Raw genomic sequence first — 26,388 nt, 5'->3', positions numbered from 1 at the left:
CCACTAATCTGACTTCCATTTCTATGGTGGTGTCATTTCAATGAAGTGATATTAATGGGCTCAGAGAGTGTGAGCTTTTGAAATTGACCTTTTGCATTCAATATTAATGCCTTGCATTGTTTTATATGGATCAGTAGTTCCTTTTCATTGCTGAGTAGGATTCCAGGACATGGCTTTTCACCTTTTCTCCTCCCAATCCTTTTCTCCCACCCAATCTTTCTCTCCTTGGAATCATCACTTCCAACTTCTCTCCATGGAGTTACTCCTGGTTACCTCTGCCCCTCCTTCACCCTCCATCTTGGCCTGAAGCATCGCAGATCCTCAGGGCGGGCTGGGTTTGGGAAGCACAGGGCGGAAGGCTGGCATTTATGAGGCATGAGGGGTGTTGGGGGATTGCGACTCTCCCTCCAGGGCCTCCACCTTGGGACTCACTTGGAGATAGCCCCCGAGTCTGGAGGTGCTCTCAAGCCTCGGGTTTTACAGACCAAGCTTTGTGTTCATTTTTTTTTTTTTTTTTCCGGTGGGTTTTGCTGGCCTGGGCTTCACAGTACAACCTCATGCTATGGACTGAATGGTGTCCCCTCAAAATGTTGATGCCCCAATCCGCAATGTGACTGTAGGTAGGGCCTTTATGCAGATAATTAGGGTTAAATGTGGTCATGGGGTAAGGTCCTGATCCAACAGGCATAGAGGTCGCATACGTAAGGGAGACCAGAATTTCTCTTTCTCCCTGCTGTGAAGACACAACCAGAAGGTGGCTGTCTACCAGTCAGGAAGAGAGTCCTCATCAGGAACTGGCCCTGCTGGACCTTAATCTTGGACTTTCAGCCTCCAAAACTGTGAGAAAGAAATGTCTGTTGTTTAACTCACTCAGTCTGTGGTACCTTGTTAGGGAGCCCAAGCTGACACATTTCATAGGAGTTCGTTATTACAAATGCTACATTTATTGCTACAAATGTAGCAATTGTAACAATGTGTGAGCTGCCTTTACATAAAATAAGAAACTTTATATCCAGATCCCACTAACTTATTTTTATTATTGTCATCCTTTTTTCTTTTTAAATTGGTTAATTTTCAAATTAGCTTTCATTTCATCTGTGTTTGGTCATTAAAAGTACCTCTAATTGGTTGTTGAGGGAATTTTCTAAGCTACTGCTTGTTTGGATCACAGTCAGAAACCGAAAGCTGGATGGAACTGGCTCGAATTTTTAAACACTTTGTTCCTTTACCATTGGCTGGGGATCCTGTGAGGGCTTTGTCAGTACTTCTCAGATTCAAGGTCTTCATTTTCCAAGGAGTGCTCTGGAGTTGCCTCCAAGTTTCTAATGCCCAAGACAAGCTGTCACTTTTATTAGAGAGGTGGAAGTGTATTCCCTTTACATTTAATTCTAACTACTTCTTCAAGAGCAAGAAAGTAGATGAGTGAAAAAAGATGAACCTGCTAATATTTTTCTAGTTTTAAATTCAAAACCCCTAGATAGCTTCCAATGTTGAAGGATCTTATCCTATTCCCATTTTCAATATAGCAAGCATAAGGCTAAAAATTATTTCCCTAAATGATAAGGATTTTGTAACCAGCCGACATATGAGATGCCAGAAATCAAAACAATGTTTCTTCCAAAGCACCTGTATTCTTGATCCACTTCTTTTAGATTTGCTAGACTCTTTTTTTTATTGGGGGTGGGGGGAGAAACAGGGTCGTGCTCTGTCACCCATGCTGGAGTGCAGTTGGTGTGATCATGGCTCCTTGCAATCTCTACCTTGTGGGCTTAAGTGATCCTCCAACCTCAGCTGCCTGAGTAGCTGAGACTGTAGACGTTAGCCACCACGGCTAGCGAATTATATGTTTTTTGTAGAGATGGGGTCTCGCCATGTTGCCCAGGCTGGTCTCAAATTTTGGGTCGCTCAAGCAATCCTCCCACCTTGGCCTTTCAAAGTGCTAGGGTTATAGGTGTGACCTGAGGTAGGTGCATCACCTGAGGTCGGGAGTTCGAGACCAGCCTGGCCAACATGGTGAAACCCTGTCTCTACTAAAAAAAACAAAAACTTTGTTGGGTGTGGTGGTGCATCTGTAATCCCAGCTACTTTGGAGGCTGAGGCAGGAGAATCACTTCAACCTGGGAAGCGGAGGTTGCAGTGAGCTGAGATTGTGCCACTGCACTGCAGCCTGGGTGATGGAATGAGAGTCTGTCTCAAAACAAAAAAATGTGATGAATAATACCTTGGACTGGATGGTTTTAATTTTTCCACTGAGACAGTGTTTCACAACTTCAGAGTGACAATAGGTTGTCTTTTATCTAAGAGCAGGCTGAAAAGTCATACGTCCTGCACACATTTTCAACCAGAGGTAGGGGAGGATGAGCTGGATTGAATATTTCTAACAACAAACTATGGGAAACAAGAGATTGAGTTAAAAAAAAAAAACACAAAACACTTCTATATAACATAAATGCCCTTTTTTTCTTTATTGTTTTGGAGACAACGGTCTCACTACATTGCCCAGACTGACCTCAGACTCCTAACTGCAAACAATCCTCCTGGTAGCTAGATTGAGTTTTAAGCCCTACACTGTGCCTGTTGAAGACCAACTACATCTCCGGCTGAGGGTATTCAAGGGTAATGAACTGGTTCCCAGGCATCTATTTTATAATGGATGCACATGACAGTTTATCTTACACTCCTTTTGATATTTAATGTTCATAAGATTGGTGCCTCTATTAAAACACAGGTGGTGTGTATCCCATTTAAACCCAGTTCAATATAATCATTGTTTGCCACGTGCAAGTTGGAACCTAAGACGACCAGAAAACTGACCAGAAGACCTAATACTCTTCTTATGAAGACGGTCTTGGCTTCGCTTCTTACCTTCACCAGCAGGTCCTTCGCCTCCTTCTCCAGCCACCGTGGGTAAAAGGGATTGTCCATGCGGATAGAGTGGAAGAGCTCCTCCTCATCCTGCCCGTGGAAAGGTGACTGACCAATCAGCATCTCGTAAAGGAGAACCCCAAAGGACCACCAGTCCACAGAGTGGTTGTATTTCTGTCCCAGCAAGATCTGCGCAACCAAAAGACAGACACGAAATTAACAGGAACGAGGCTGAGGAGTGGCAACTCTTCCTGAGCCTCTCACGCCACTCAGTAAATGGTCAAAGGGAAAGATGTGTGAGGTTGCCACAAAGATCACCCCGAAAACTTATCTCCTGAGAAGCCGATGACTGGACAGCAATGTCTAAGCAATGCTGAATGTTTGAGGTTGAGTCTGAGCAAACTCTTTTCAGTTTCCATTTGTACTTTTCCTCTGGTTTTAAAGAAACAATGAAACTGTACCATTAGTTTTTATTTTCCTATCAGTGACCTAAGAACTTAGGTGGCAGATATCGGACCTACGAAAGCTGGCATATGTCTAAGTTCTCCAGAAGCCCACATGCTTTGCTGACTTGTACTGTCCTGAGTCTTTGCAGAAACTCTCTGTAGTAATAAAGCATCCAAAGAGGCCATCTGGACAATTCCCTTCCTTAAAGCCTCACTGTCTACGGCTGTTTGGTTCAGGAGGCACAACTGTAATCACCAATATGCAGACTCAAATTGTGTCCTGTGCCAGGAAAGAGAGCCTAAGATAACAAAGAGCTCATATCTAGGCCAGGTGTGGTGGCTCAAGCCTGTAATCCCAGCACTTTGGGAGGCTGAGGTGGGTGGATCACCTGAGGTCGGGAGTTCGAGACGAGCCTGGCCAGCATGGTGAAAACCCATCTCTACTAAAAATACAAAAATTAGCCAGGTGTGGTAGCAGGTGCTTATAATTCCAGCTACTTGCGAAGCTGAGGCAAGAGAATCAATCACTTCAACCTGGGAGGTGAAAATTGCAGTGAGCTAAGATCGCACCACTGCCCTCCAGCCTGGGCAACAGGAGAGAACCTCCATCTCAAAAACAAAAACACCCCAAAGTGCTCAAATCTAGAAATCAGAGATCTCTAAGAGCTGCCTACAGCTGGTTGCAGGATCTGAGTCTATCTGCTAGGGAGGAGGATTCAAAGTCTGGAAGCCGACCTAACACTTTGAAAGATTCCTATCCTTTCACCAACCCAATCTTCTAGCAAAAAAGCTTTGTATGTTGATGGTTCAATGAATTCCTTTTTGGATGTTGGAAGGTAGAGGGCACGTGCCACTCTGCTCAGTGACTGACATCCCAAAAAACTGTGCCTGACCTTCTCTGAGATGGTACATGGTAGGACCCATCCATGGGTGAAGAAATGAGGAAAACGCGCTGGTGGGTATATTGCCAATGGAAATAAAATCAGTATGTTGAGACAGCTGGACTCACTTGCTCATTGCAGCATCGTTCACAATAGCCAAGATATGAAATCTAAGTGTCCATCGGTGGATAAAGTAATTGTGCTATATATACACAGTGGGGTATCAGCCCTGAAAAAGGAGAAATTCTCCATTTGCAACAATGTGGATGAACCCGGAAAACATGTTGAGTGAAGCAAACCAAGCACAGAGAAACAAATAGTGCAAAATGTCACTTACATGTGAAATCTAAACACGTTGAACTCGTAGAAGGTCGGAGTGGTGGTTGCCAGGGGCTGGGCAGAGGGTGGGGAGGAGGGGATGGGAAGGCATTGAAAAAATTGTGGTACATCCACACAGTGGAATATTATTCAGCCTTAAAGGTAAGAGAAACCTGTCACATGTTATGTGAGTGAACCTTGATAACATTATGCTAAGTGAAATAAGCCAGGCAGGGAAAGACAAATATTGAATGATTCTACTTATACGTGGTACCCAAAGTATTAATTGTGGTTTTTGCCTTTATTTTCAGTGACAAAAACTGCAATTACTTTTGCAGCAACCTAATATTAAATTCTGGAGACAGGAAGTGGAATGGTGGCTGGCAGGGGCGGGGGGAGGGGGAATGGGGATCCAGTGTTGAATGTGGATAGAGTTTTGGTTTTCTGAGATGAAAAACTTCTGGAGATTTGTTGTAAAACTATACAATACACTGAATTTTATTTATTTTTGAGATGGAATCTCACTCTGTCACCTAGGCTGGAGTGCAGTGGTACAATCTCAGCTCACTGCAACTTCTACTTCCTGGGTTGAAGTGATTCTCTTGCCTCAGCCTCCTGAGTAGCTAGGATTACAGGAGTGTGCCACCATGCCCAACCAATTTTTGTATTTTTAGTATAGACAGGATTTCACCATGTTGGTCAGGATGGTCTCAAACTCGTGACCTCAAGCGATCCACCCACTTCAGCCTTCCAAAGTGCCCGGCACTATATTTAGCATTACTGGACTGTACGCAAAAATAGTTCAGATGGTAAATTTCATGTTATGTGTATTTTCCCATAATTAAAAACAAAACCCTAGGAATAGTCAGCACATAAAAATTTTTTAATGGAAAAGAGGGAAAAAAATCTTCGTCAGTTCATGACTACTGCTCCAAGGATGAGTTGCAGGCAAGTTGCTTTATTACCCAAAACAAAATAGAGAAGGAATAACAGGACTGAGGCACTAAACTTAGAAGCAAGACAGTCAGAGTCTCTTGGGGATGAACATCTGTTCTATCCTGTGAGGTGTTCAGGCTTAGCTAGGTACATCTGTGAACACACACACATAAATACACACACACACTCAAAAAAGGTATTTTGTCACTGGCACTACTCATATAACTTGGAATTTTCTCTTCCTTCTTTAATGGGCCTTTGGAATGAGTGGCAGAATCGTTGCACTGATGGCCTTGGGAAAGAAAATGACACTACAATTCCAGTCACCCTCCCAGCACTTTGGGAGGCCGAGGCAGGCAGATCACCTGAGGTCAGGAGTTTGAGACCAGCCTGGCCAATGTGGCGAAACCCTGTCTCCACTAAAAGCACAGAAATTAGCTGGGTGTGTTGGTGCATGCCTCTAATCCCAGCTACTTGAGAGGCTGGGGCAGGAGAATCTCTTGAATCTGGGAGGGGGAAGCTGTAGTGAGCAGAGACTACACCTCTGTGCTCCAGTCTGGGTGACCGAGCAAGACTCTGTCTCAAAAAAGAATTCTAGAGATTCCAGTATTTTCTAGGAAATCTGCATGTTTTGATGTTGGTGAGCTTTTTCAGATGGAGCAGACTGATGTGCATGGCAACCCCTCCCTGACCCTCTGCCACCTGGGCCCACTCCTGGGCAACGGATCGGCATGAGTGAGGCCCAGGGGTGCCATGAGGCATCTCTAATGTAGGCTTGCTAAACAAGCAAACTAACAATATCAACAGCAGCACAACAGTTTTTCTGGCCATATAAAATGTCACAGGCTCTACTTTTGGCTTAATCCCTTATTGCAGAGTTTTGGGAGGACCTTTTAAGCCTCCTCAACCCCCTTGCGAAAAACGGGAATCGTATCTGGCCAGTTACAAGCTTCTTGTGAGGATCCAATGAAAAGTAGCAGAGTCAAGGTGATTTGTCTTATGGGACGACTATAAATCCTATGATAAATATCTGTTCTGATGATGAGCTTGTCCCCATTACTGAAAATGATCAAGTTGCAAACAGAATTTTGCTGTTACTAATTTCCAATGTAAAAATGCTACCCACTACTCTCACCTCAGTATTTACATACTAACGTTTACGTTATAATTTAGAAAAAATAGGCTTTGCCTTGAGGAATCATCTAAAAGTATACCTAGTGAGAATGATAAGGGAATTTAAGATGCACCCAACACAATCTTCCTTCAATTTGTTGGGCCAGGGATAGATGCAATTTCTGAGACGTGCCACAAGGCGGTGCCAAAGCAGCAAGAAAGGTCTCTGAGCCACCCATCTTTGTAAACAACTTCATTTTGGCAGGACAAACGAAAAGAAATTTTGGAAGGACAGGAGACGGCTGTGTGCAAATTAAGCCTTCTAAGCTTGGCGATGTTAGCAAAAAATTTCAGTTTTACTTTAAGAGGAAGAAGCAAAATGCAAACTCACAACAGAATGTCTGCTTCAGGAACAGTGACACCTGTTAGGAGTTCGACAAACATTTTGTCTTACTGATAAGAATCCACCTGAACTAGGCACGCACAGTTCTCTCTCTCCTATAGCAGGTGATGATGTGATGATTGGGCTTAGAAAGGCAAAATGTCTTCAAGTCTCCTAGTTAGTGAGCTGAGAGCAATGTTCTGAATTTTGGTCTTTTAGGATTTGACTACGTGATTTTCCTTCCATATCATAATGTGCCTCTTGGGTTTCTTTTTGTTTAAATATATTATTGCATTTTAGGTTTGGGGGTACATGTGAAGAACATGCAAGATTGTTGCAGAGGTACACACATGGCAATGTGGTTTGCTGCCTTCCTCCCCATCTCTATCTGGCATTTCTCCCCATGTTATCCCTCCTCAATCTCCCCACCTCCTGCTGTCCCTCCCCTAGTTCTCCCACCACAGACCCCAGTGTGTGATGCTCCCCTCCCTGTGTCCATGTGTTCTCATTGTTCAACACCCGCCTAGGAGTGAGAACATTCGGTGTTTTTCTGTTCTTGTGTCAGTTTGCTGAGAATGATGGTTTCCAGGTTCATCCATGTCCCTGCAAAGGACACAAACTCATTGTTTTTGATGGCTGCATAGTATTCCATGGTGTATACGTGCCACATTTTCCCTGTCCAGTCTATCATCGATGGGCATTTGGGTTGGTTCCAAGTCTTTGCTATTGTAAACAGTGCTGCAGTGAACATTCATGTGCATGTGTCCTTAGAGTAGAACGATTTATAATCCTTTGGATATTTACCTAGTAATGGGATTGCTGGGTCAAATGGAATTTCTATTTCCAGGTCCTTGAGGAATCTCCACACTGTCTTCCACAATGGTTGAACTAATTTACACTCCCACTAACAGTGTAAAAGTGTTCCAATTTCTCCACATCCTCTGCAGCATCTGTTGTCTCCAGATTTTTTAATGATCGCCATTCTAACTGGTATGAGATGGTATCTCAATGTAGTTTTGATTTGTGTTTCTCTAATGACCAGTGATGATGAGCATTTTGTCATATGTTTGTTGGCCTCACGTATGTCTTCTTTTGTAAAGTGCCTGTTCATATCCGTTGCCAGCTTTTGAATGGGCTTGTTTTTTTTTCTGTAAATCTGTTTTAGTTCTTCGTAGATTCTGGATATTAGCCCCTTGTCAGATGGGTAGATTGCAAAAAATTTTTCCCATTCTCTTGGTTGCTGATTCACTCTAATGATTGTTTTAGGTCCCATTTTTCTATTTTGGCTTTTGTTGCCAATGCTTTTGGTGTTTTGGCCATGAAGTCCTTGCCTATGCCTATGTCCTGAATGATTTTGCCTAGGTTTTCTTCTAGGGGTTTTTATGGTGTTAGGTCTTATGTTTAAGTCTTTAATCCATCTGGAGTTAATTTTAGTGTAAGGTGTCAGGAAGGGGTCCAGTTTCTGCTTTCTGCACATGGCTAGCCACTTTTCCCAACACCATTTATTAAACAGGGAATCCTTTCCCCATTGCTTGTTTTTGTGAGGTTTGTCAAAGATCAGATGGTTGAAGTTGTGTGGCATTGCCTCCAAGGCCTCTGTTCTGTTCCATTGGTCAATATCTCTGTTTTGGTACCAGTACCATGCTGTTTTGATTACTGTAGCCTTGTAGTATAGTTTGAAGCCAGGTAGTGTGATACCTCCAGCTTTGTTCTTTCTGCTTAGAATTGACTTGGCCATGCAGGTTCTCTTTTGGTTCCATATGGAGTTTAAGGTGGTTTTTTCCAGTTCTGTGAAGAAGGTCATTGGTAGCTTGATGGGATAGTGTTGAATCTGTAAATTACTTTGGGCAGTATGGCCATTTTCATGATATTGATTCTTCCTAATCATAAGCATGGAATGTTTCTCCATCTGTTTGTGTCCTCTCTTAATTCGTTGAGCAATGGCTTGTAGTTCTCCTTGAAGAGGTCCTTTACGTTCCTTGTTAGTTGTATTCCTAGGTATTTTATTCTCTTTGTAGCAATTGTGAATGGCAGTTTGTTCTTGACTTGGCTCTCTTTAAGCCTGTTATTGGTGTATAGGAATGCTTATGATTTTAGCACATTGATTTTGTATCCTGAGACTGTGCTCAAATTGCTTATCAGTTTCAGGAGATTTTGGGCTGAGACAATGGGGGTCTTCTAAATATACAATCATGTCTTCTGCAAATAGAGACAATTTGACTTCCTCCTTTCATAATTGAATACCCTTTCTTTCTTTTTCTTGCCTGACTGCTCTGGCTAGAACTTCCAGTACTATGTTGAATAGGAGTGGTAAGAGGGAGCATCCTTGTCTAGTGCCAGATTTCAAAGGGAATGCTTCCAGTTTTTGCCCATTCAGTATGATATTGGCTGTGGGTTTGTCATAAATAGCTTTTATTATTTTGAGATACATTCTGTCAATACCTAATTTATTCAGAGTTTTTAGCATAAAGGGCTGTTGAATTTTGTTGAAGGTCTTCTCTGCATCTATTGAGATAATCATGTGGTTTCTGTCTTTGGTTCTTTTTATGTGGTAGATTATGTTTGCAGACTTGCTTATGTTGAACCAACCTTGCATCTCTGGGATGAAGCCTGCTTGATCTTGATGGATAAGCTTTTTGATGTGCTGTTGCAATTTGTTTGCCAGCATTTTATTGAAGATTTTTGCATCTATGTTCATCATGGATATTGGCCTGAAGTTTTCTTTTCTTGTTGAGTCTCTACCGGGTTTTGGTATCAGGATGATGTTGGTCTCATAAAATGATTTGGGAAGGATTCCCTCTTTTTGGATTGTTTAGAATAGTTTCAGAAGGAGTGGTACCAGCTCCTCTTTGTATGTCTGGTAGAATTTGGCTGTGAACCCATCTGAACCTGGGCTTTTTTTGGTGGGTAGGCTATTAATTGCTGCCTCAACTTCAGCCCATGTTATTGGTCTATTCAGGGTTTTGACTTCTTCCTGGTTTAGGCTTGGGAGGGTGCAGGTGTCCAGGAATTTATCCATTTCTTCCAGGTTTACTGGCTTATGTGCATAGAGTTGTTTGTAGTAATCTCTGATGGTGGTATTTCTGTGGAATCTGTGGTGATATACCCTTGATCTTTTTTTATTGCATCTATTTTATTATTTTTTTCTTTTTTATTAATCTGATTAGTGGTCTATTTGTTGATGGTTTCCAAAATCCAGCTCCTGGATTTATTGATTTTTTGAAGGGTTTTTTTGTGTCTCTATCTCCTTCAGTTCTGCTCTGATCTTAGTTATTTCTTGTCTTCTGCTAGCTTTTGAGTTTCTTTTGATCTTGCTCCTCTAGCTCTTTCAATTTTGATGATAGGGTGTCAATTTTATAACTCTCCTTGCTTCTCACATAGGCATTTATTGCTATAAATTTCCCTCTAGACACTGCTTTAAATTTGTCCCAGAGATTCTGGTAATGTTGTGTCTTTGTTCTTGTTGGTTTCAAAGAACATCTTTATTTCTGCTTTCATTTCATTGTTTATCCAGTCAACATTCAAGAGCCAGTGGTTTAGTGTCTATGAAGCTGTGTGATTCTCAGTTAGTTTCTGAATTCTGAGTTCTAACTTGATTGCACTGTGGTCTGAGAGACTGCTATGATTTCTGTTCTTTTGCATTTGCTGAGGAGTGATTTACTTCCAATTAGGTGGCCAGTTTTAGAGTAGGTGTGATATGGTGCCGAGAAGAATGTATATTCTGTGGATTTGAGGTGGAGAGTTCTGTAAATATTTCTGTAAATGTCTATTAGATTTGCTCGATCCAGGTCTGAGTTTAAGTTCTGGATATTCTTGTTAATTTTCTGTCTCGTTGATCTAATATTGGGATGCCCTGCCCAGTGAGGAGGCAGCCTAGTCACAGTCTGCCAGCAGAGGCTTTGCTGGGCTGCTGTGGGCTCCACCCAGCACCATGTGAACTTCCCTACCGTCATGTTTATAGGCATATAGTTAGAACTGCCTCGGCAATGGCGGCCCACCTCTGTAATAACAGCGGGCTGCCTCGGTAATGGCAGACCGCCTTAGCAATGCTGGACTACCTCGGTAGTGGTGGACGCCACTTCCCCACAGAGCTGGACCATCCCTGGTTCAGCTGTGCTTACTGTGAAACTCTCAGTCCAGAGCGTTTCAGATTGTTGGTCTTTGTTGGGGTGGGACCGGCCATGCCTGATCACCTGGCTCCCTACCTCGGACCCCTTTTTCTTCAATTGAACAGGTGACTCTGTTGCTCAGGCATTCCAGTCACCAGTTGAAATGGTGCCTGGACTGTGCTAGGGGCTTGTGGTGCTTTTTCATCGGGGAATCTCCTGGCCTAGCTCCGTTTCAGTCCCCCTTTTTCCGTTGAACGGGCAACTCTGTCTCCCAGGTGCACCAGTCACCAGCTGAAATGGCACCTGGACCCGTGTGAGTTTTTGTGTGGGGGGCACAAAGGCCAAAACAGCCCGCTGGAGACCCATGGCACTCCTCTGCCAGGGAATCTCCCGGTCTGTGGGCAATAAAAATCTGTCTGGAAAGGCAGCGACCACTCACCCTCCACACTCTTGCTGGGAGCTACAGTCCAGACCACCTCTTGGTTTTAAACCTCCAGCTGACATGCTCACATCATGCTCGATTTTTTCTTTTTTCTTTTTTCTTTTGAGACAGAGTCTCACGCTGTGGCCCAGGCTGGAGTGCAGTGGCATGATTTCAGCTCACTGCAACCTCCATCTCCTGTGTTCAAGCTATTCTCCTACTTCAGTCTCCCGAGGAGCTGGGATTAACAGGCACACACCACCACACCCAGCTAATTTTTGTATTTTTAGCTGGTTTCACCATGTTGGCCAGGCTGGTCTCAAACCCCCGACCTCAGGTGATCCTCCCGCTTGGCCTCCCACAGTGCTGGGATTACAGGTGTGAGCCACGGTGCTCCGTCCATGCTTGGCTTTTTAAAGAAAGTGTGGTGGAGAAACACCAGCAAGCATGGCCCGTTTCTCTCTCAGTGCTGGGACCTTGCCTCACTATGGCCTTTTCTTCTTCCTTCCTCACTTTGACCCAAAGAATTGGAGGCACAGCTCAAAGTGCACACTGAAACCTGAGAAAGCAGCAAGAGATAAATAGTGGTTTCACTATAAGATGCCAGAGCGAGCCACATCTATGCTCCTTCAGCCTCAGGGGCTGGGAAGTTGAGTCTGGGCTGGTGAGGCTCTGCCACCTTGATGTACAACTGGGCAAGCACTGCCCCAGAACTCAGTGGCCTTCTGGGGCCAATACCAGTTTGGTTTCCACAGAACTCTGACTTTCTCCAGGGAGCTGCTTCCATGCATTGCAATCCCATCTGGATTTACTGAGTGTCTAGGGTGCTATAGAAAGTATGATGTTTCCAGCTAGGCATGGTGGCTCACAGCTGTAATCCCAGCACTTTGGGCAGCTGAGGCGGGTGGATCAAGGTCAAGAGATCAAGACTATCCTGGCCAATGTGGTGAAACCCTTTCTCTACTAAAATTACAAAAATTAGCTGGGCGTGGGGGTGTGCACTTGCAGTCTCAGCTACTTGGGAGGCTGAGGCAGAACAATTGCTTGAACCTGGGAGGTGGAGGTTGCAGTGAGCTGAGATTGCACCACTGTATTGTGGCCTGGCAATAGAGCAAGATTCCATCTCAAAAAAAAAAAAAAAAAAAAAAGTAAGTATGATGTTTCCCTGTTTAACTGCCTTCCTAGTCTTTGTCAAAATGAGTTTGGACCTCCAGAGAGACACCAGCCTCTCTTTTCCCCTATTATAGGAAGACGGCAGGGGGAGGGGAGGCCGTGGGGCTTTTGAGAGGCACTTTAGGTCTCAGGAGGAGTGGCCGAGTGAGACGGTCCCCAGTCACGGGAGCACAGGTCTGTCTTTCCTGTGTGGCTCCTGACACTGCTCTGGAATGCATGCACTTCTGAGATTTGAGTTCTCCTGACAGGAACTACCAGTGCCTGACAGATGGCCTCTAGGGCCTCTATCCCAGCTGTTGTGTGTTCCTGGGTTTTAATTTTTTGTCTCACCTAGTCGGCTTTCCCCTGGCCACAGAGTCCCCTCTTGAAGGCGCTTACAGACATGCTCATAGGAGGGACAGCAATGGAACACGCATAAAGAACACACAGGGCAACATCAACTTCGAACCACACAAGAGAGGTGGACATTTCCCTAAGACGCAGAGGCAGGATAACACAGCTCCGGTTTTGTTTGGATTTTGAGGGGAAAAGGGGCACTGAGTGAGATGGTGGGACGGAAACCTCAGACCAGGGGCAGGATTGTTCCAGGCAGAGAACGGGAAAGCTGGGGAGGGTTATTTAACAAAAGACACCCAGAGGTGGGGAATCCAGAACCCGTTTAGAGAGGAACTTTTAGGGTGCTTGACTTAGTGTGGTCATTTATTTGGAAAACAGCTGATGGCTGCTGCTCCAGGCTGTGGGTGGATAAGCCGTGGCCCCTGATGGGGAGAAGCTCAGTGGATTGGTCAGGTGGATGCAGAGGTTCTGTGGTCGCACAGGGAAGGGAACAGCTGGTTTTCCCTAAAGCCAGGTGCAACTTTAGGGAGAAGGTGACTGTGGTCCGGGGAGGACCATAGACCAAGGATGTGCAGTGGCAGAGAGGAACAGTGTGGCCTGGCCAGGCAGGTAGCACTTTAACGTGGCAGCACATGTTCTTAGGGACCTACATTCCGGACTACAACTGACACCCAGCTGGGAATGGGGACTCCTTGAGGATACTGACGCTGGGCCAGGGCACGTCTGCACAGCACGGAGGAGAATGTGGAGACCTGGCTGAGCAGTGGCCTCTGGGGGTGCATCAACCCAGGGGTGGTCCCGATCATCCCAGACATGACAAGAAAACCTGAATTTGCATTTGTAATACAGCCATTAAAAAAATCTAAAATGAGGAAGAATTAAGTCTTCATGACTGCTTAGCATTCAGAGTGACACACTGAGAAACTTAAACAGGAAGTGAAGACTCCGGGGGGCGGGGAGGAGGGAAGCTGCATCTCAGAAGGAGCTTAGCGGGGACTCGGCTTATCCACTTATTTTCCATGCGTCGTAAGTTGTGCTATCATTTTGGGTTCTGTTTAATTTTTTTTTTTTTTTTTTTGAGAGAAAGGGTCTTGCTCTGTCACCCAGGCTGGAGCGCAGTGGTGCAAGCTCTGCCTCGTGGGTTCAAACCATTCTTGTGCCTCAGTCTCCCATATAGCTGGGACTATAGGTACCCACCACCATGCCCAGCTAATTTTTGTATTTTTAGTAGAGACAAGGTTTCACCATGTTGGCCAGGCTAGTCTCGAACTCCTGACCTCGGCAATCCACCTGCTTCAGCCTCCCAAAGTGCTGGGATTACAGGTGCCTACCACCACCCCTGACTATTTTTTGTATTTTTAGTAGAGACAGGGTTTTGCCATCTTGTCCAAACTGGTCTTGAACTCCTGGTTCAAGTGATCCGCCTGCCTCAGCCTCTCAAAGTGCTGGGATTACAGGTATGAGCCATTGCACTTGCCTGAGTGCTGTAATTTTTTACAAAATGACAAGGTCTTCATCTGCAAAGAGGCTTGGGCTGAAGGTAACACTGCAATAGCAATGCAAACATAGCATTTCGATGAAGATAATACTGCACTAAAATAATGCTTTCTTAAGAAGAACATAAGAAAATGGCAATGCTGATGTCTTTATTTCTCCCATGGCAAGCTGTCTGTCAGCCAACAGAAGATGGTTAAAAAATGAAATATATCAAAAACACTGCTTTTAATTATGGACTTAAATGTACTGTTGTCAGTGACATGCCTTGCCTTAGTGCATGTTGTAAAGTCTGTTTATATTACACCTTTGGGAAGTATCTTTTCCAGCTATGACAGCCATCAAAACCAGAATGGAAATAAGTAAATCAGACCTTTCTATCCTAGAGTCCTGAAATCTGAAACCAAGATTTTAAAAAAGTTATTTAATCTCATTATTTTAATGAAGCCTAGATATTTTTGTACTATTAACAAATAGAATACAATTTTGTTATTTTAAACTATGTATTATTGTTAGTTTAGGCACATTTGATAACACACAGACTATCTTAGTTGGTGACAATGTATATGATTCATATTTAAATAGACAGATCTTCGGGATGCTTTTCTAACTGATCAAAAAGCATGAAGATATGTAAAGAGCACGCCCTGGTGATGGATGATAAGGGGGAAATCAGATGGAAGGGTGTCACCAAGAGCCAGGCAAGAGATACTCATGTTCTTCACTAGGGTAACAGCAGTAAGGGCAGGGAGGACCTGCAGAGTTGGGGGGAGCTGAACGAAGGGGATTTGTTTGACCTTAAAGAAGGAATCGAGGGGGAGTCTGAATTCAGTCACAAGTTCAAAGGAGTGAATGGACATGAGAGGTCCAATTTCAGAAGGTCTTGGTGTTTGGGTGGATTTGAGGGGTAAGAAAGAAGGCAGAAATTTGGCTAATTTCTAGTTTTCTCTCTAAAAGACTGGATGGATGACATGTAATTCAACAAGGACGAAAAAGAAGGAAAGAGGGAAGTAGGAAGCGAGTTCGACGGAGTTTTGGACCTGCTCTCTTTGAAGGACTCGTGCATTTACTTGGAGGTCTCAAGCAGGAAAATGGACTTATGGTCTGCGGCAGGAAGTGCAGGGGAGCCGTATTCACTCTAAACCACAGGCATCGAAGTGCAGGGGGGCCGTATTCACTCTAGAGCGAAAACCACAGGCATCAATACAGTCGCCCATGGAGGATGTGGAGTAAGAAGAGAAGAGGCCCAAGCACTGAGTCACGTGGAGACAAGCACATGTGAGAGACCAGAGGGAGTGAAGCAAGTTGTGGAAGCCGGATGCTGCAAGAAGCAGATGGAAATCGGGAAGGAAGGTTCGCTGTGGAAAAGGCCCGGCAGCCAGCATCCGTAGACAGAGGTGCATCAGAGTAAGGCAGCCACCCCAAGGTGCTGTGAGGTGAAGAGGAAAGAAATTGAGGTGGCTCAGGTGGGGCTCAGGGAGTGACAAAGGAGACCACTGCTGGGGTGGTCTGAGCAGAGCGCATGTGGGCATATTTCAAAATTATGAAGAAGGAGAATTCAGGAATTGAGTTGAGTCTCTCCTCTCAGGTCCCCTTCACTCGTGCTTTGATGAGCTTTGGCTTCACTTCAAATGAAAAATGGTTTATGGCATCAATACCTCTATCTGTGCTAACCTGAATGAAACATAGATTTCTATGATCAGAAAGTTACTTAGTCAATGAGCCTCATTCTGTGAGTTCAACAATGCCATGTAAGCTAAAAGCCAGCATTCCTCATGGAACAGAGGCCCAGGTTAAATTAAAATTACGTATCACCCAACCACAGGGCAAAGCTACATAGTCCTAGGACTCAGGTGGCTACAACTCCTTTGGCAATGACAGGAACTTGCTCTTAAGGAGCTTCCTGTCTAGTGGTGCAGGGAAGCATTTAGGAAATCAGAATGTGTTAAGAACAGCTGAAGACTATTAACTCATCCATGTATAAAGAACTCTTATAGACCAGGCTTGGTGGCTTATGGCCATAATCCCAGCACTTTGGGAGGCTGTGGTGGACAGATCATGAGGTCAAAAGATCGAGACCATCCTGGCCAACATGGTGAAACACCGTCTCTGCTAAAAATACAAAAATTAGCTGGGCGTGGTGGCTCACACTATAGTCCCAGCTACTTGGAAGGCTGAGGCAGAAGAATTGTTTGAACCCAGGAGGCTGAGGTTGCAGTGAGCTGAGATGGCACCACTGCAGCACTCCAGCCTGGCGACAGTGACACTCCATCTCACAAAACAACAACAGCAACAAAAAAAACAAAAAACTCTTACAGGCTGGGCTCAGTGGCTCACACTGTAATCCCAGCACTTTAGGAGGCTGAGGTGAGCAGATCACTTGAGGTCAGGAGTTCAAGACCAACCTGGTTGACATGGTGAAACCCCATTTCTACTAAAAATACAAAAAAATTAGCTGGACGTGGTGGTAGACACCTGTATTCCCGGCTACTCAGGAGGCGGAGGCAGGAGAATCTTTTGAACCTGGAAGGTGGAGGTTGCAGTGAGCCAAGATCAAGGGCGGAAGAAGCAATGGCATGCGGCCGCGGCATGCTGAGGTGGGAGCAGCCTGCCACTGCATTCCTACCTCAGGGGCGATATAGTCCGGTGTCCCGCAGAAGGTATTCGTCTTGGCATCTCCTAGCATGTTCTCCTTGCACATTCCAAAATCCGCGATCTTGATGTGTCCATCTTTGTCTAAGAGGATGTTATCGAGCTTCAGGTCCCTGAAAAACAAAAGCAAAGCAAATCTCTTATGAATAAATATAATTTGGTTAACTTAAAATTCATGCCAACAAATTTCTCTTTCCTTGGAGAACAGTAGCCTCTTAAAAGATCCTATTCCATTCTTAGGGAAATGTCACTTTTTTTTTTTTTTTTTTTGAGACAAATTGTCACTCTGTTGCTAGGCTGGAGTGCAGTGATCTCAGCTCACTGCAACCTCTGCCTCCTGGGTTCAAGCAAATTCTCTACCTCAGCTCCCAAGTAGCTGGGATTACAGTAACCCACTACCATGCCCAGCTAATTTATATATATACATGTATTTTTTTTTTTAAGTAGAGACGGGGTTTCACCATCTTGGCCATGCTGGTTTTGAACTCCTGACTTCTTGATCCACTTGCCTTAGCCTCCCAAAGAATTGGGATTACAGGCATGAGCCACCTCACCCAGCCCTGATAACATTTTTTTAAAAAACAACCAAACTTTGCTTCCCTGTGATGTCACCTATTGGTCCAAGGGGGCTTTCTACTGTTATCATGTGTGACACCCTGAATATTTGAAAAAAAATGACATCAAGTTTTCTCTTCCCTCACCAAGTTCAGGGACTTCGCTCCTGACGATGTGGTTTTCAGACCCTTTGCCCTTGTACCACGACTGAGGGAGATGTGGCCACTGGGGGAAACTGGAGGAAAGGCACACATTCTGGCCTCCACCTTCCAAATATCCTGAATTTGTCAGTTTTCCTCTTGAAACATGGTGCTCAGAATGAAGCCAGCACCCTCCAGAGAGAGAATCTGATTGCTGCAGGTTATACCATCCTCTTTCCTTTTGCCACAGTGAACTAAGATCCTGCATCATATTTTTTCATAGCTTCATCACAATAATGCCTAATATTGAGTTTATTGTAAACTAAAACTTTCAGGTGTTTTTTTTTTCCCAAAGAAACCCCAGAAAGTGGCTTATCAGGTTTCTGGGGGTTGAGACTTCTATATATTTAGTGCCCAGTGCCGTGCTTGACAAAGACCTGCACATTAGAGCACACGTGGTCTGTGATACCAGCTGCAGTGGGTGGAATGGTGGCCCTCAGAAGGTATGTCCATGTATGTTCATGTCCTAACCCCCAGAACTTAGTGAATATGCCCTTATTTGGAAAAAGGGTCTTTGCATTTATAATTAAGTTAAAGCTCTCAAGGTGAGATTATCCTTGATTATCCAGGTGGGCCCTACATCCATCAGGTGTTCTTAGAAAAGACAGATGGGCCATGGAAAGACAGAGGCACCACTGGGTGGTGCAGCCACCAGAGGCTGGCAGAGCAGGGGCTTGGTGGGGGCACGGCCCTGCCCACATCTTGCTTCCAAATGTCTGGCCTCCAGAATGTGATAGAATAAATTTCTACTTTTTTAAGCCACCAAATTTGGGATAATTTCTTATGGCAGCCTTTCAAAACTAATATAACAGTTTTATCAACAAATTTAGAAAATTATTATCCTATGAGGTCAAAAGAAAGAAATGAATTGAATCCTGTTAATTCAGTTGCCATATTAAAAGTTTAGATAAGTCAAATTACACACAATTGAATAATTTCTTACTATTCAACTTATTTCTTATTATGCAGCAGGCCAGTCTTAAAGCTAACATGCTTGTCTGGTGACCTATCCTCAGTTTTAACTCTCTGATGATGACTTCCAAGGGTCTCCTGCAACCTAATGAGCACAAAAAATAAACTCGGGCTTTTTTCTTGTTGGTGCATAAGAAGACTTGAAGAACATAACTTCCATGCATGGGCAGGGTAAGACTCAAAAATGGGTATCATTTGTTGTGATAGTAAAGCTACTTATGGACATCGATTGCTTTTTTTGTTCTGAGTGTCAGTAATTTACATGGTGACATGATAGGAAGAAGCATTGTGACACAGGCAAATAAAATGCACCGAGGTGTGTGGGTTTAGGGTTCACTGGGTTTCATCTGGTCTCAGATCTCTGTCTCTCTCTCTCTCCAGCTCTTCCTAATTTTTATTCCTCCCTTCTATTTTATTTTTTAAAATTTTTTCAGATGGACTGTTGCTCTGTTGCCCAGGCTGAAGTGCAGTGGCGTGATCTCAGATCACTGCAATCACCACCTCCCGGGTTCAAGCGATTCTCTTGCCTCAGCCTCCAGAGTAGCTGCGACTACGGGCATGCACCACCACACCCAGCTAATTTTTGTATTTTTAGTAGAGGCTGGATTTTGTCATGTTGGCCAGGCTGGTCTCCAACTTCTAACCTCAGGTGATCCACCCGCCTTGGCTTTCCAAAGTGCTGGGATTTATAGGCATGAGCCACCACACCCAGCCCCTTTCATTTATTTATCTGCCCATCCATCACCATTCAGACGTCCATCCCATCCAACTATCTGTTCACTTACCCATCATCCATCCATCCACACCCATTCATCCATCTGTTCATCCGTTGTCCATCCATCCACCCATGCATCCATCCATCTGTATATCCAAATACCTGTTTATCCATTCATCATTCATCCACCCATCCAACCATCTGTGCCCATCCATCCATCCATCTGTTCACTCATCCATCTATCCATCCATCCCACACACATCCATCCATCTGTTCATCCATTGTCCATCTATCCATCCATCCATCTGTATATCCAAACACCTGTTTATCCAGCCATCATCTGTCCACCCATCCAACCATCTGCACCCATCCATCCATCTATTCATCCATCCCATACAATTTAGTCAGTGCCTAGGTACAGAAATATTTTAGATATATTGCAGGCCTTACATATATAAAATTTTTTAAAAATAAAATTCTGATAAGAGTTTTTAAACAATATTCTGGTATTTCTCAATTTCCTGAAGATTAAAAAAGACATAAAACAGCTTCTTAATCTATGATTGTGTAGATAGACCAAAAAATTATATTCAAAGAGGCTGCTTAAGAAGACTGACTTCCCAAACCTTTCTTAAACCTTTAGTTCTGTGACTCCGAACAGGGCAACCCCCACTTGGCTGCAGCCTCAGAAAATGGAGAGGTTCTTCCCCAATAAGTGAATTCTGCACTCCGTAAGCATGAAAGCTTCAATAGTAATCATCTGGTCTCCAGCAGCTCAGCCACCCTCCTCACTAGCTCCTTTCTTTTCTATTTTTCCTTCTAATCTGCAGTGGGTTGGAAGCCTGACGGCTAAGCTTGTAAAAGTTTCTATGCTAAATAACTGCCAACTATATTTTGAGAAAAGTAAGGAGACTGAGGTACAACAGCTTCGGTCTAAGGGCTTGGAGAGAAGAAGGTGAAATGATGTCACCCAGCAGAGTTCTGTATTCATGAAGGAGGACACGGGTGTTCTGCACGCTTCTCCAAAGTGTGGAATCATGGGTTTTCACAAGTGTCTGTCAGTGTTCAGGGAAGGGCTTTCCTGCCTCAAAAGGAGACAATTCCATAAGCATTTCTAGGTGGCCCAAAGCAAAGACAAGCAAAAATAAGAGGTACAGAGGGGACAAAAGAGAAAGAAAGCATAAGACAAGGTAGCAAAGAGAAAGCAGGGCGGTGAAAATGGGGGAAGGAGGAGAAAGAAGGAATTCAGGTGAGAATCAGTGGAAGGGGCAGAATGAGCTCAGCACTTTCCTGCTTTTGAGACTAGAATGTCGTCTTTGGTTGTGAGTAAGTCACCATCCATGTAATCACTGTGGGCAGGAAGCCTATGTGTGGCGCCTCCTCCCAGGAGATCACATGGGCTGTCTCGCAGCACTCGGTGCAATGATTCAATTAACCGAGCCAGGAAAGCCAGTATATGTCAGCATTTCTTTCCACAAAGCAAAATTTACCTGTAGACGATTCCTTTGGAATGAAGGAACTGCAGACCAAGAATTATTTCAGCAGCATAAAACCTGGGGGAAAGAGAAGCAAGGCTCGGTGTGAATGTAGTCGCAGGACAAAATCCCCAAACCCAGGCTGACCTTTTATGACATGCTGTGTGTGGCTAAATGGCGTACACACATGACTCTTTAATCCTAACAAGGAAGATGTTGTCCATTCATTCTACACATAAGAAAGTGGAGGCTCAGACACCTCCAGACTCAGCCCTAATGGCATAAAACAGAGCTGACTACTGAAGTGAGTCCTGCCTGTATCTAGTACTTGTTCTTATATTTTAAACAGCAATGCTCACATTTTCATCTTTTTGTTTTTGCTAATAAAACATACAGACATTAAAAGCAATAGTACAGGCCAGGCACAGTGGCTGTAATCTTAGCACTTTGGGAGGCACAGGCAGGTGGATCACTTGAGGTCAGGAGTTTGAGACCAGCCTGGCCAACATGGTGAAACCCCATATATACAAGAATTAGCAGGGCATGGTGGCAGGTGCCTGTAGTCCCAGCTACTTGGAAGGCTGAGGCTTGATAACTACTTGAACCTGGGAGGCAGAGATTGCAGTGAGCTGAGATCACACCACTGCACTCCAGCCAGGGTGATGGAGACTCTGACACCCCCTCCAAAGAAAAAGTAATAGTATAGATAATAGGCAAACAATTTTCCCCTTTATTTGAAACTCTGCTTGGCACCCATAGACTTGTATGCAACATTTTAAATAGAAGTGGCTGGTTAATTTTTGTACTGAGAACCTTTAGCCTGGGCAACACTTGCAGCCCCAAAGGTGGAAAAAAGAATATTAGCAGATGCAAGATGGTAAGTTACTCTTTATCTTCAACGGCGACAAGCTTAAAGAGAATGAGTTTACACGGTCACTGGTGGGATTAGGTTGGACATGAGAGAGAGCTTCCTGCAAGGGAAGTTTGCTGGATCTTGTGGAAGAATGCAGACTCCTCCTTCCTAGAAGGCATTGAGGACAGGAAGGACAGCATGGGTCCGAGCTGGCTGCAGATGACAGTGGACTAAGCGAATCCTTTTCAGCATGAAAAATGCCTCATTATTTCTCTGCTGCAAAAATCCAGTAAAATTACCTTTGGGTGCATTGCTGAGGTTTCCCAGAGGCAGTGAGCTCAGCAGAGTGCTACCCACTAGATGTGATAAACAACCACTCCAGCCAGGGTTTTTACAGGAGCTGGCAGGCCAAATCCATTTCTCAACCCATTTCAACCTAAAGCACTCAAAGTGTTCATTTAGATGCGAGGGAGGGATGATTGAGCATTCAGCGAAGGGAGATAGCCCACCCGCATCTTCCAAAGAGCCCACAGGCAGAGCTTTCCTTTGCTTGCATTTCTCAGGGAGCAGGAAGTAGGACCCAAGGGAAACAGCATGGGCAGGAGGGCAGTCAGTGCTGTGGCCTCAGGTGCAATCAAATTCCCTCTGGGTGCCTTGCTGAGGTTTCCCAGAGGCCATGAGCTCAGCAGAGTGCCACCCACTAGAGTGACAAAGAGCCATTCCAGCCAGGGTTTTTAAAGGAGAAAAATTTTACATTTTTCATGCTGGAAAGGATTCATCTAGTCCACTGTCATCTCCAGCCAGCTCGGACCTGTCCTAAATGCCTTCCAGGTAGACACAGCCACCAGGTACACACAGCCTGCCCATCTCCGTGTGTCACGGGCTGCCTGGCACTAGGAAAGTGAAGCTTTATTCTCAGATAGGGTAAGTGCCTCTTCCACTTCCTAAAGCTTTGTGCCTCCACATGAGGCTTTCCATGAGGGCTCAGCTACAAGCTCCATCCCTGGGGACCATTCTTGAGGTCTGTGGTCCATTTCACTGCTTCCTTTTCAAAGGGCACATATTTGCTTCTGTACTTAGTTAGAAGCCTAATGAATTGGGATGGTTCCCTAAGAAACTAGGCTGGGTGTGGTGGCTCACACCTGTAATCCCAGCACTTTGGGAAGCTGAGGCTGGCAGATCACGAGTTCACGACCAGACTGGCCAAGATGGTGAAACCCCGTCTCTAATAAAAATACAAAAATTAGTTGGGCGTGGTGGCAGGCATCTATAATCCCGGCTACTTGGGAGGCTGAGGCAGGAGAATCGCTTGAACCCAGGAGGCAGAGGTTGCAGTGAGCTGAGATTGCACTTCTGCTCCCCAGACTGGGCAACAGAGTATTTTTCAATTTCTGGTGAGTATTTCTCAATTTCCTGAAAATTAAAAAACTAATATAAAACAGCTGCTTAATCTATGATTTTGTAGATAGACCAAAAAATTATATTCTAAGAGGCTGCTTAAGAAGACTGACTTCCCTAACTTCCCCTAAGCCTTTAGTTCTGTGCCTTCCAAAGTGCTGGCATTACAGACATGAGCCACCGTGCCTGGTGTATACTCCGCCTCAAAACAAATCAAATCAAAACAAAGAAGTTATTTTCAAATCATGGAGAAATGAAACCAAACTGACATGAATTTCGGTTTTACAACCTCGGAAAACTGTTGCCTTGCTTGATGTATTCCCCAGGGTTTACCTGGCCCTGGGAGTTAGGCATGCCAAGTGGCAAAGAAGAAAAAAAAAATCACGTGGGAACTGACAAGAACAATGGAAAACCCCCAAACCCTTAAAGGCTCTTACGTGGCTCTGGAAAGATCGAACTTGTGGCAGCTTTGGATGTGGTACATTAAGTCCCCTCCGTTGAGGTACTCCATCACAAAAAAGAGGTTTTCCTGTGGGAAAACAAAACAATTCCAACATTCATTCATTCATTCATTCACTCACTCACTCACTCACTCTGAGACAGAGTCTCACTCTGTCTCCCCAGCTGGAGTTCTGTGGCTCGATCTTGGCTCACTGCAACCTCTGCCTCCTGGTTTCAAGCGATTCTGCCCCCTCAGCCTCCCTAGTAGCTGGGACAACAGGAATTCACCACCGTGCCCAGCTAATTTTTGCATTTTTAGCAGAGACAGGGTTTCTCCATGTTGGCCAGGCTGGTCTCCAACTCCTGACCTCAGGTGAACAGTCTACCTTGGCCTCCCAAAGTGCTGGGATTATAGGCTTGAGCCACTGCACCCAGCCACAATTCCAATTTTTAGCTCCGTAGAGAAAATACAAGGAGGGCTGCTTTTTAAATGGATTAGATCATTTCAGGGGAACCCATTCTGTCATGAAATCACTTATGAGAAGACCATCAAAAGCACTTAGCTAATCAATAGTTTTGAGCCACAGGCAGCCTGGGGAGTCTAGGTGGGATGCCGTGTGACATCTGCTAGATGCTGTGTGTTACAACCAGCAGAAGAGCTGGGGCGCAAGGGAGAGTACAGTGAGAGTCCATCCTGCCGGCCAGACAGTGATGCCAGGTGCTTAGCACGTGCTGATCACATGCTGTGGAAACTGACAGTGTGCATGTGATAAGGAGAATATGTCTTGGTCTCTGACTCCCAGAGCGGAGCTTAAAAACATCCATTCATTCAACACTCAGTAATTAGCTGCTGAGCATGTTCTCTGGGCATGGCTTGGTGGGGATGGGCATGTCAGTCATTCCTGCCTGGAGCTTGCAATCAAGTTTAACCTTATTTTTCTCCAGTCCTGTCTTAAGTCATGGCAGAGGCTAGCCACAGTGTATGACAGAGTTCTTCTGGCAGAAGAAACTATGCATGTTAGTGGAGCTGGAGCCCATGAGTGACCACAGTAAGAAGCAGGGCTGGGTGGTCTTCAGGCTGTGGTGGGCGTATCAGAGGCAGCCAGGATTGTAAACAGCCTCAGCTCCTCAATAAGGTGAGACCATTTTTTTTTTTTTCAAATAAACATTCATAACACTTTAGAGCAACCTGATTTTTAAAGGGTTGTTAGGCATCACAGAATAAGTAATCCATAAAGAACTCTGGTGTGTCTGGGCATGAATTTGTACTTGGAAGGTTTCCTAATAGAATTAACCTTTAAATTTTGATGTGAACCTAACCGAGGCCATGGGGCAGAGGAGGCAATGGTAGCAACATGGTTCTGGTCTGACAGCGACACTCCTTGCCTGGCTGCAACAGAATGGGGAAACCAAGTGTTGTGGCGATTACCTCAAAAAACCAGGTCAAGGTAAGCGTCAGCCTGTTTTCAAAGTTAGTTTCTGATCTGATTTACTAATTCCATATATCTTTTCTTTTTTTTTGAGACAAACTCTCACTCTGCCACCAGGCTGGAGTGCAGTGTTGCAATCTCAGCTCACTGCAGCCTCCACCTCCCGGGTTGAAGCAATTCCCTTGCCTCAGCCTCCTGAGTAGCTAGAGCTACAGGCATGCACCACCACACCTGGCTATTTTTCTTTTTTTTTTTGTATTTTAGCAGAGACAAGGTTTCACCATGTTGGTCAGGATGGTCTTGATCTCTGGACCTCGTGATCCACCTGCTTTGGCCTCCCAAAGTGCTGGGGTGCTGGGGTTAAGGGCGTGAGCCACCGTGCCCAAACTAATCTCATACATCTTTAACTGGAGCCCAACCTTTTCTCTTCAAGGCCCAAATTCTCAGCGGACATAAATGATGACTTAACACTGAGATTTCAAACCCTATTTGAGAGTTATCATTGGCCTTACCTGCACACACCCTGCGTTCTCACGCTACCTTCTTGTTCTCATCAGCAGCATATGAAGAGCTCCTGTTCTAACCTCACATTTTTGCTTGAAACTGTAATGACCCCATCCAAGCCACTAGAATTTTCTCTTAAGTACTCTGGAGAGGGAAGGGTGTGAAAGTGGAACAGCAGAACCATTTCTAACAGTGCTTGAGTTACAGTTCCTTCTGAGTGAGTGGATGGTTACAAATTCCTAGACAGGCTGACATTTCAGAATTTAACACTGTCGACTTAGACTTGGACAAAGTGGTGGGAGGGGACTGGAGGCAAAGGTTCAGCCCCACTCCCATGAATTCCACACACCTTCCCACCTGTTCTAGGGCCAAATCAGAGGCCACACTAGTGGTAAGCACTGGGGGCTTGAATAGCCATTAAAGTCTAAGCTCACAGGGTGCAGACAGTGGTTACTACCATGGGGGTGACAGGCAGACTATGCTGCAGGCTGGAGAGAGAGAGAGAGAGACAGAGACAGAGAGACAGAGAGAGAGAGAGAGAACGAGAGAGAGAGAGAGAGAGAGAGAGAACAAGAACACAAGAGAGGTGGTGGAGAGAGAGGAGGGAGGGAGAGAATGTGGCCTGTGTTAATTTTAAATGGCATTTACTAGTCTAGACCTCATGTCTTTACGGCAGGTAATACATTAACCCACATTAACCAATGTGAATGATTCTTTCT

General features: G+C 44.7%; 2 protein-coding genes across 6 annotated transcripts in view; one reads left to right on the top strand and one right to left on the bottom strand.

Annotated features, from left to right (window-relative positions):
* PFKFB3 (6-phosphofructo-2-kinase/fructose-2,6-biphosphatase 3) overlaps nucleotides 1–17,107 on the top strand; it is a 259,701-nt gene extending 242,594 nt beyond the window's left edge. The window contains exon 16 of the transcript XR_012518982.1: nucleotides 15,432–17,107. The gene's annotated coding sequence lies outside the window, so the exon portion shown is untranslated. The remainder of the gene's footprint in view (nucleotides 1–15,431) is intronic.
* PRKCQ (protein kinase C theta) overlaps nucleotides 1–26,388 on the bottom strand; it is a 138,928-nt gene that overhangs the window by 10,218 nt on the left and 102,322 nt on the right. For all 5 annotated transcript variants that reach the window (XM_074405083.1, XM_039478655.2, XM_039478656.2 and 2 more), the window contains exons 13-16: nucleotides 23,732–23,823; nucleotides 21,059–21,121; nucleotides 17,101–17,239; nucleotides 2,866–3,054 (exon numbers count right to left, since the gene is read on the bottom strand). In XM_074405083.1, coding sequence (XP_074261184.1) covers nucleotides 2,866–3,054; nucleotides 17,101–17,239; nucleotides 21,059–21,121; nucleotides 23,732–23,823 — 483 coding nt within the window. The remainder of the gene's footprint in view (nucleotides 1–2,865; nucleotides 3,055–17,100; nucleotides 17,240–21,058; nucleotides 21,122–23,731; nucleotides 23,824–26,388) is intronic.

The sequence above is a fragment of the Saimiri boliviensis genome, chromosome 8, assembly GCF_048565385.1.
Source record: "Saimiri boliviensis isolate mSaiBol1 chromosome 8, mSaiBol1.pri, whole genome shotgun sequence".
NCBI classification, from domain to species: domain Eukaryota; kingdom Metazoa; phylum Chordata; class Mammalia; order Primates; family Cebidae; genus Saimiri; species Saimiri boliviensis.
The sequence above is the reverse complement of the archived record's forward strand: the minus strand, read 5'-3'. Positions and strand labels throughout refer to the sequence as shown.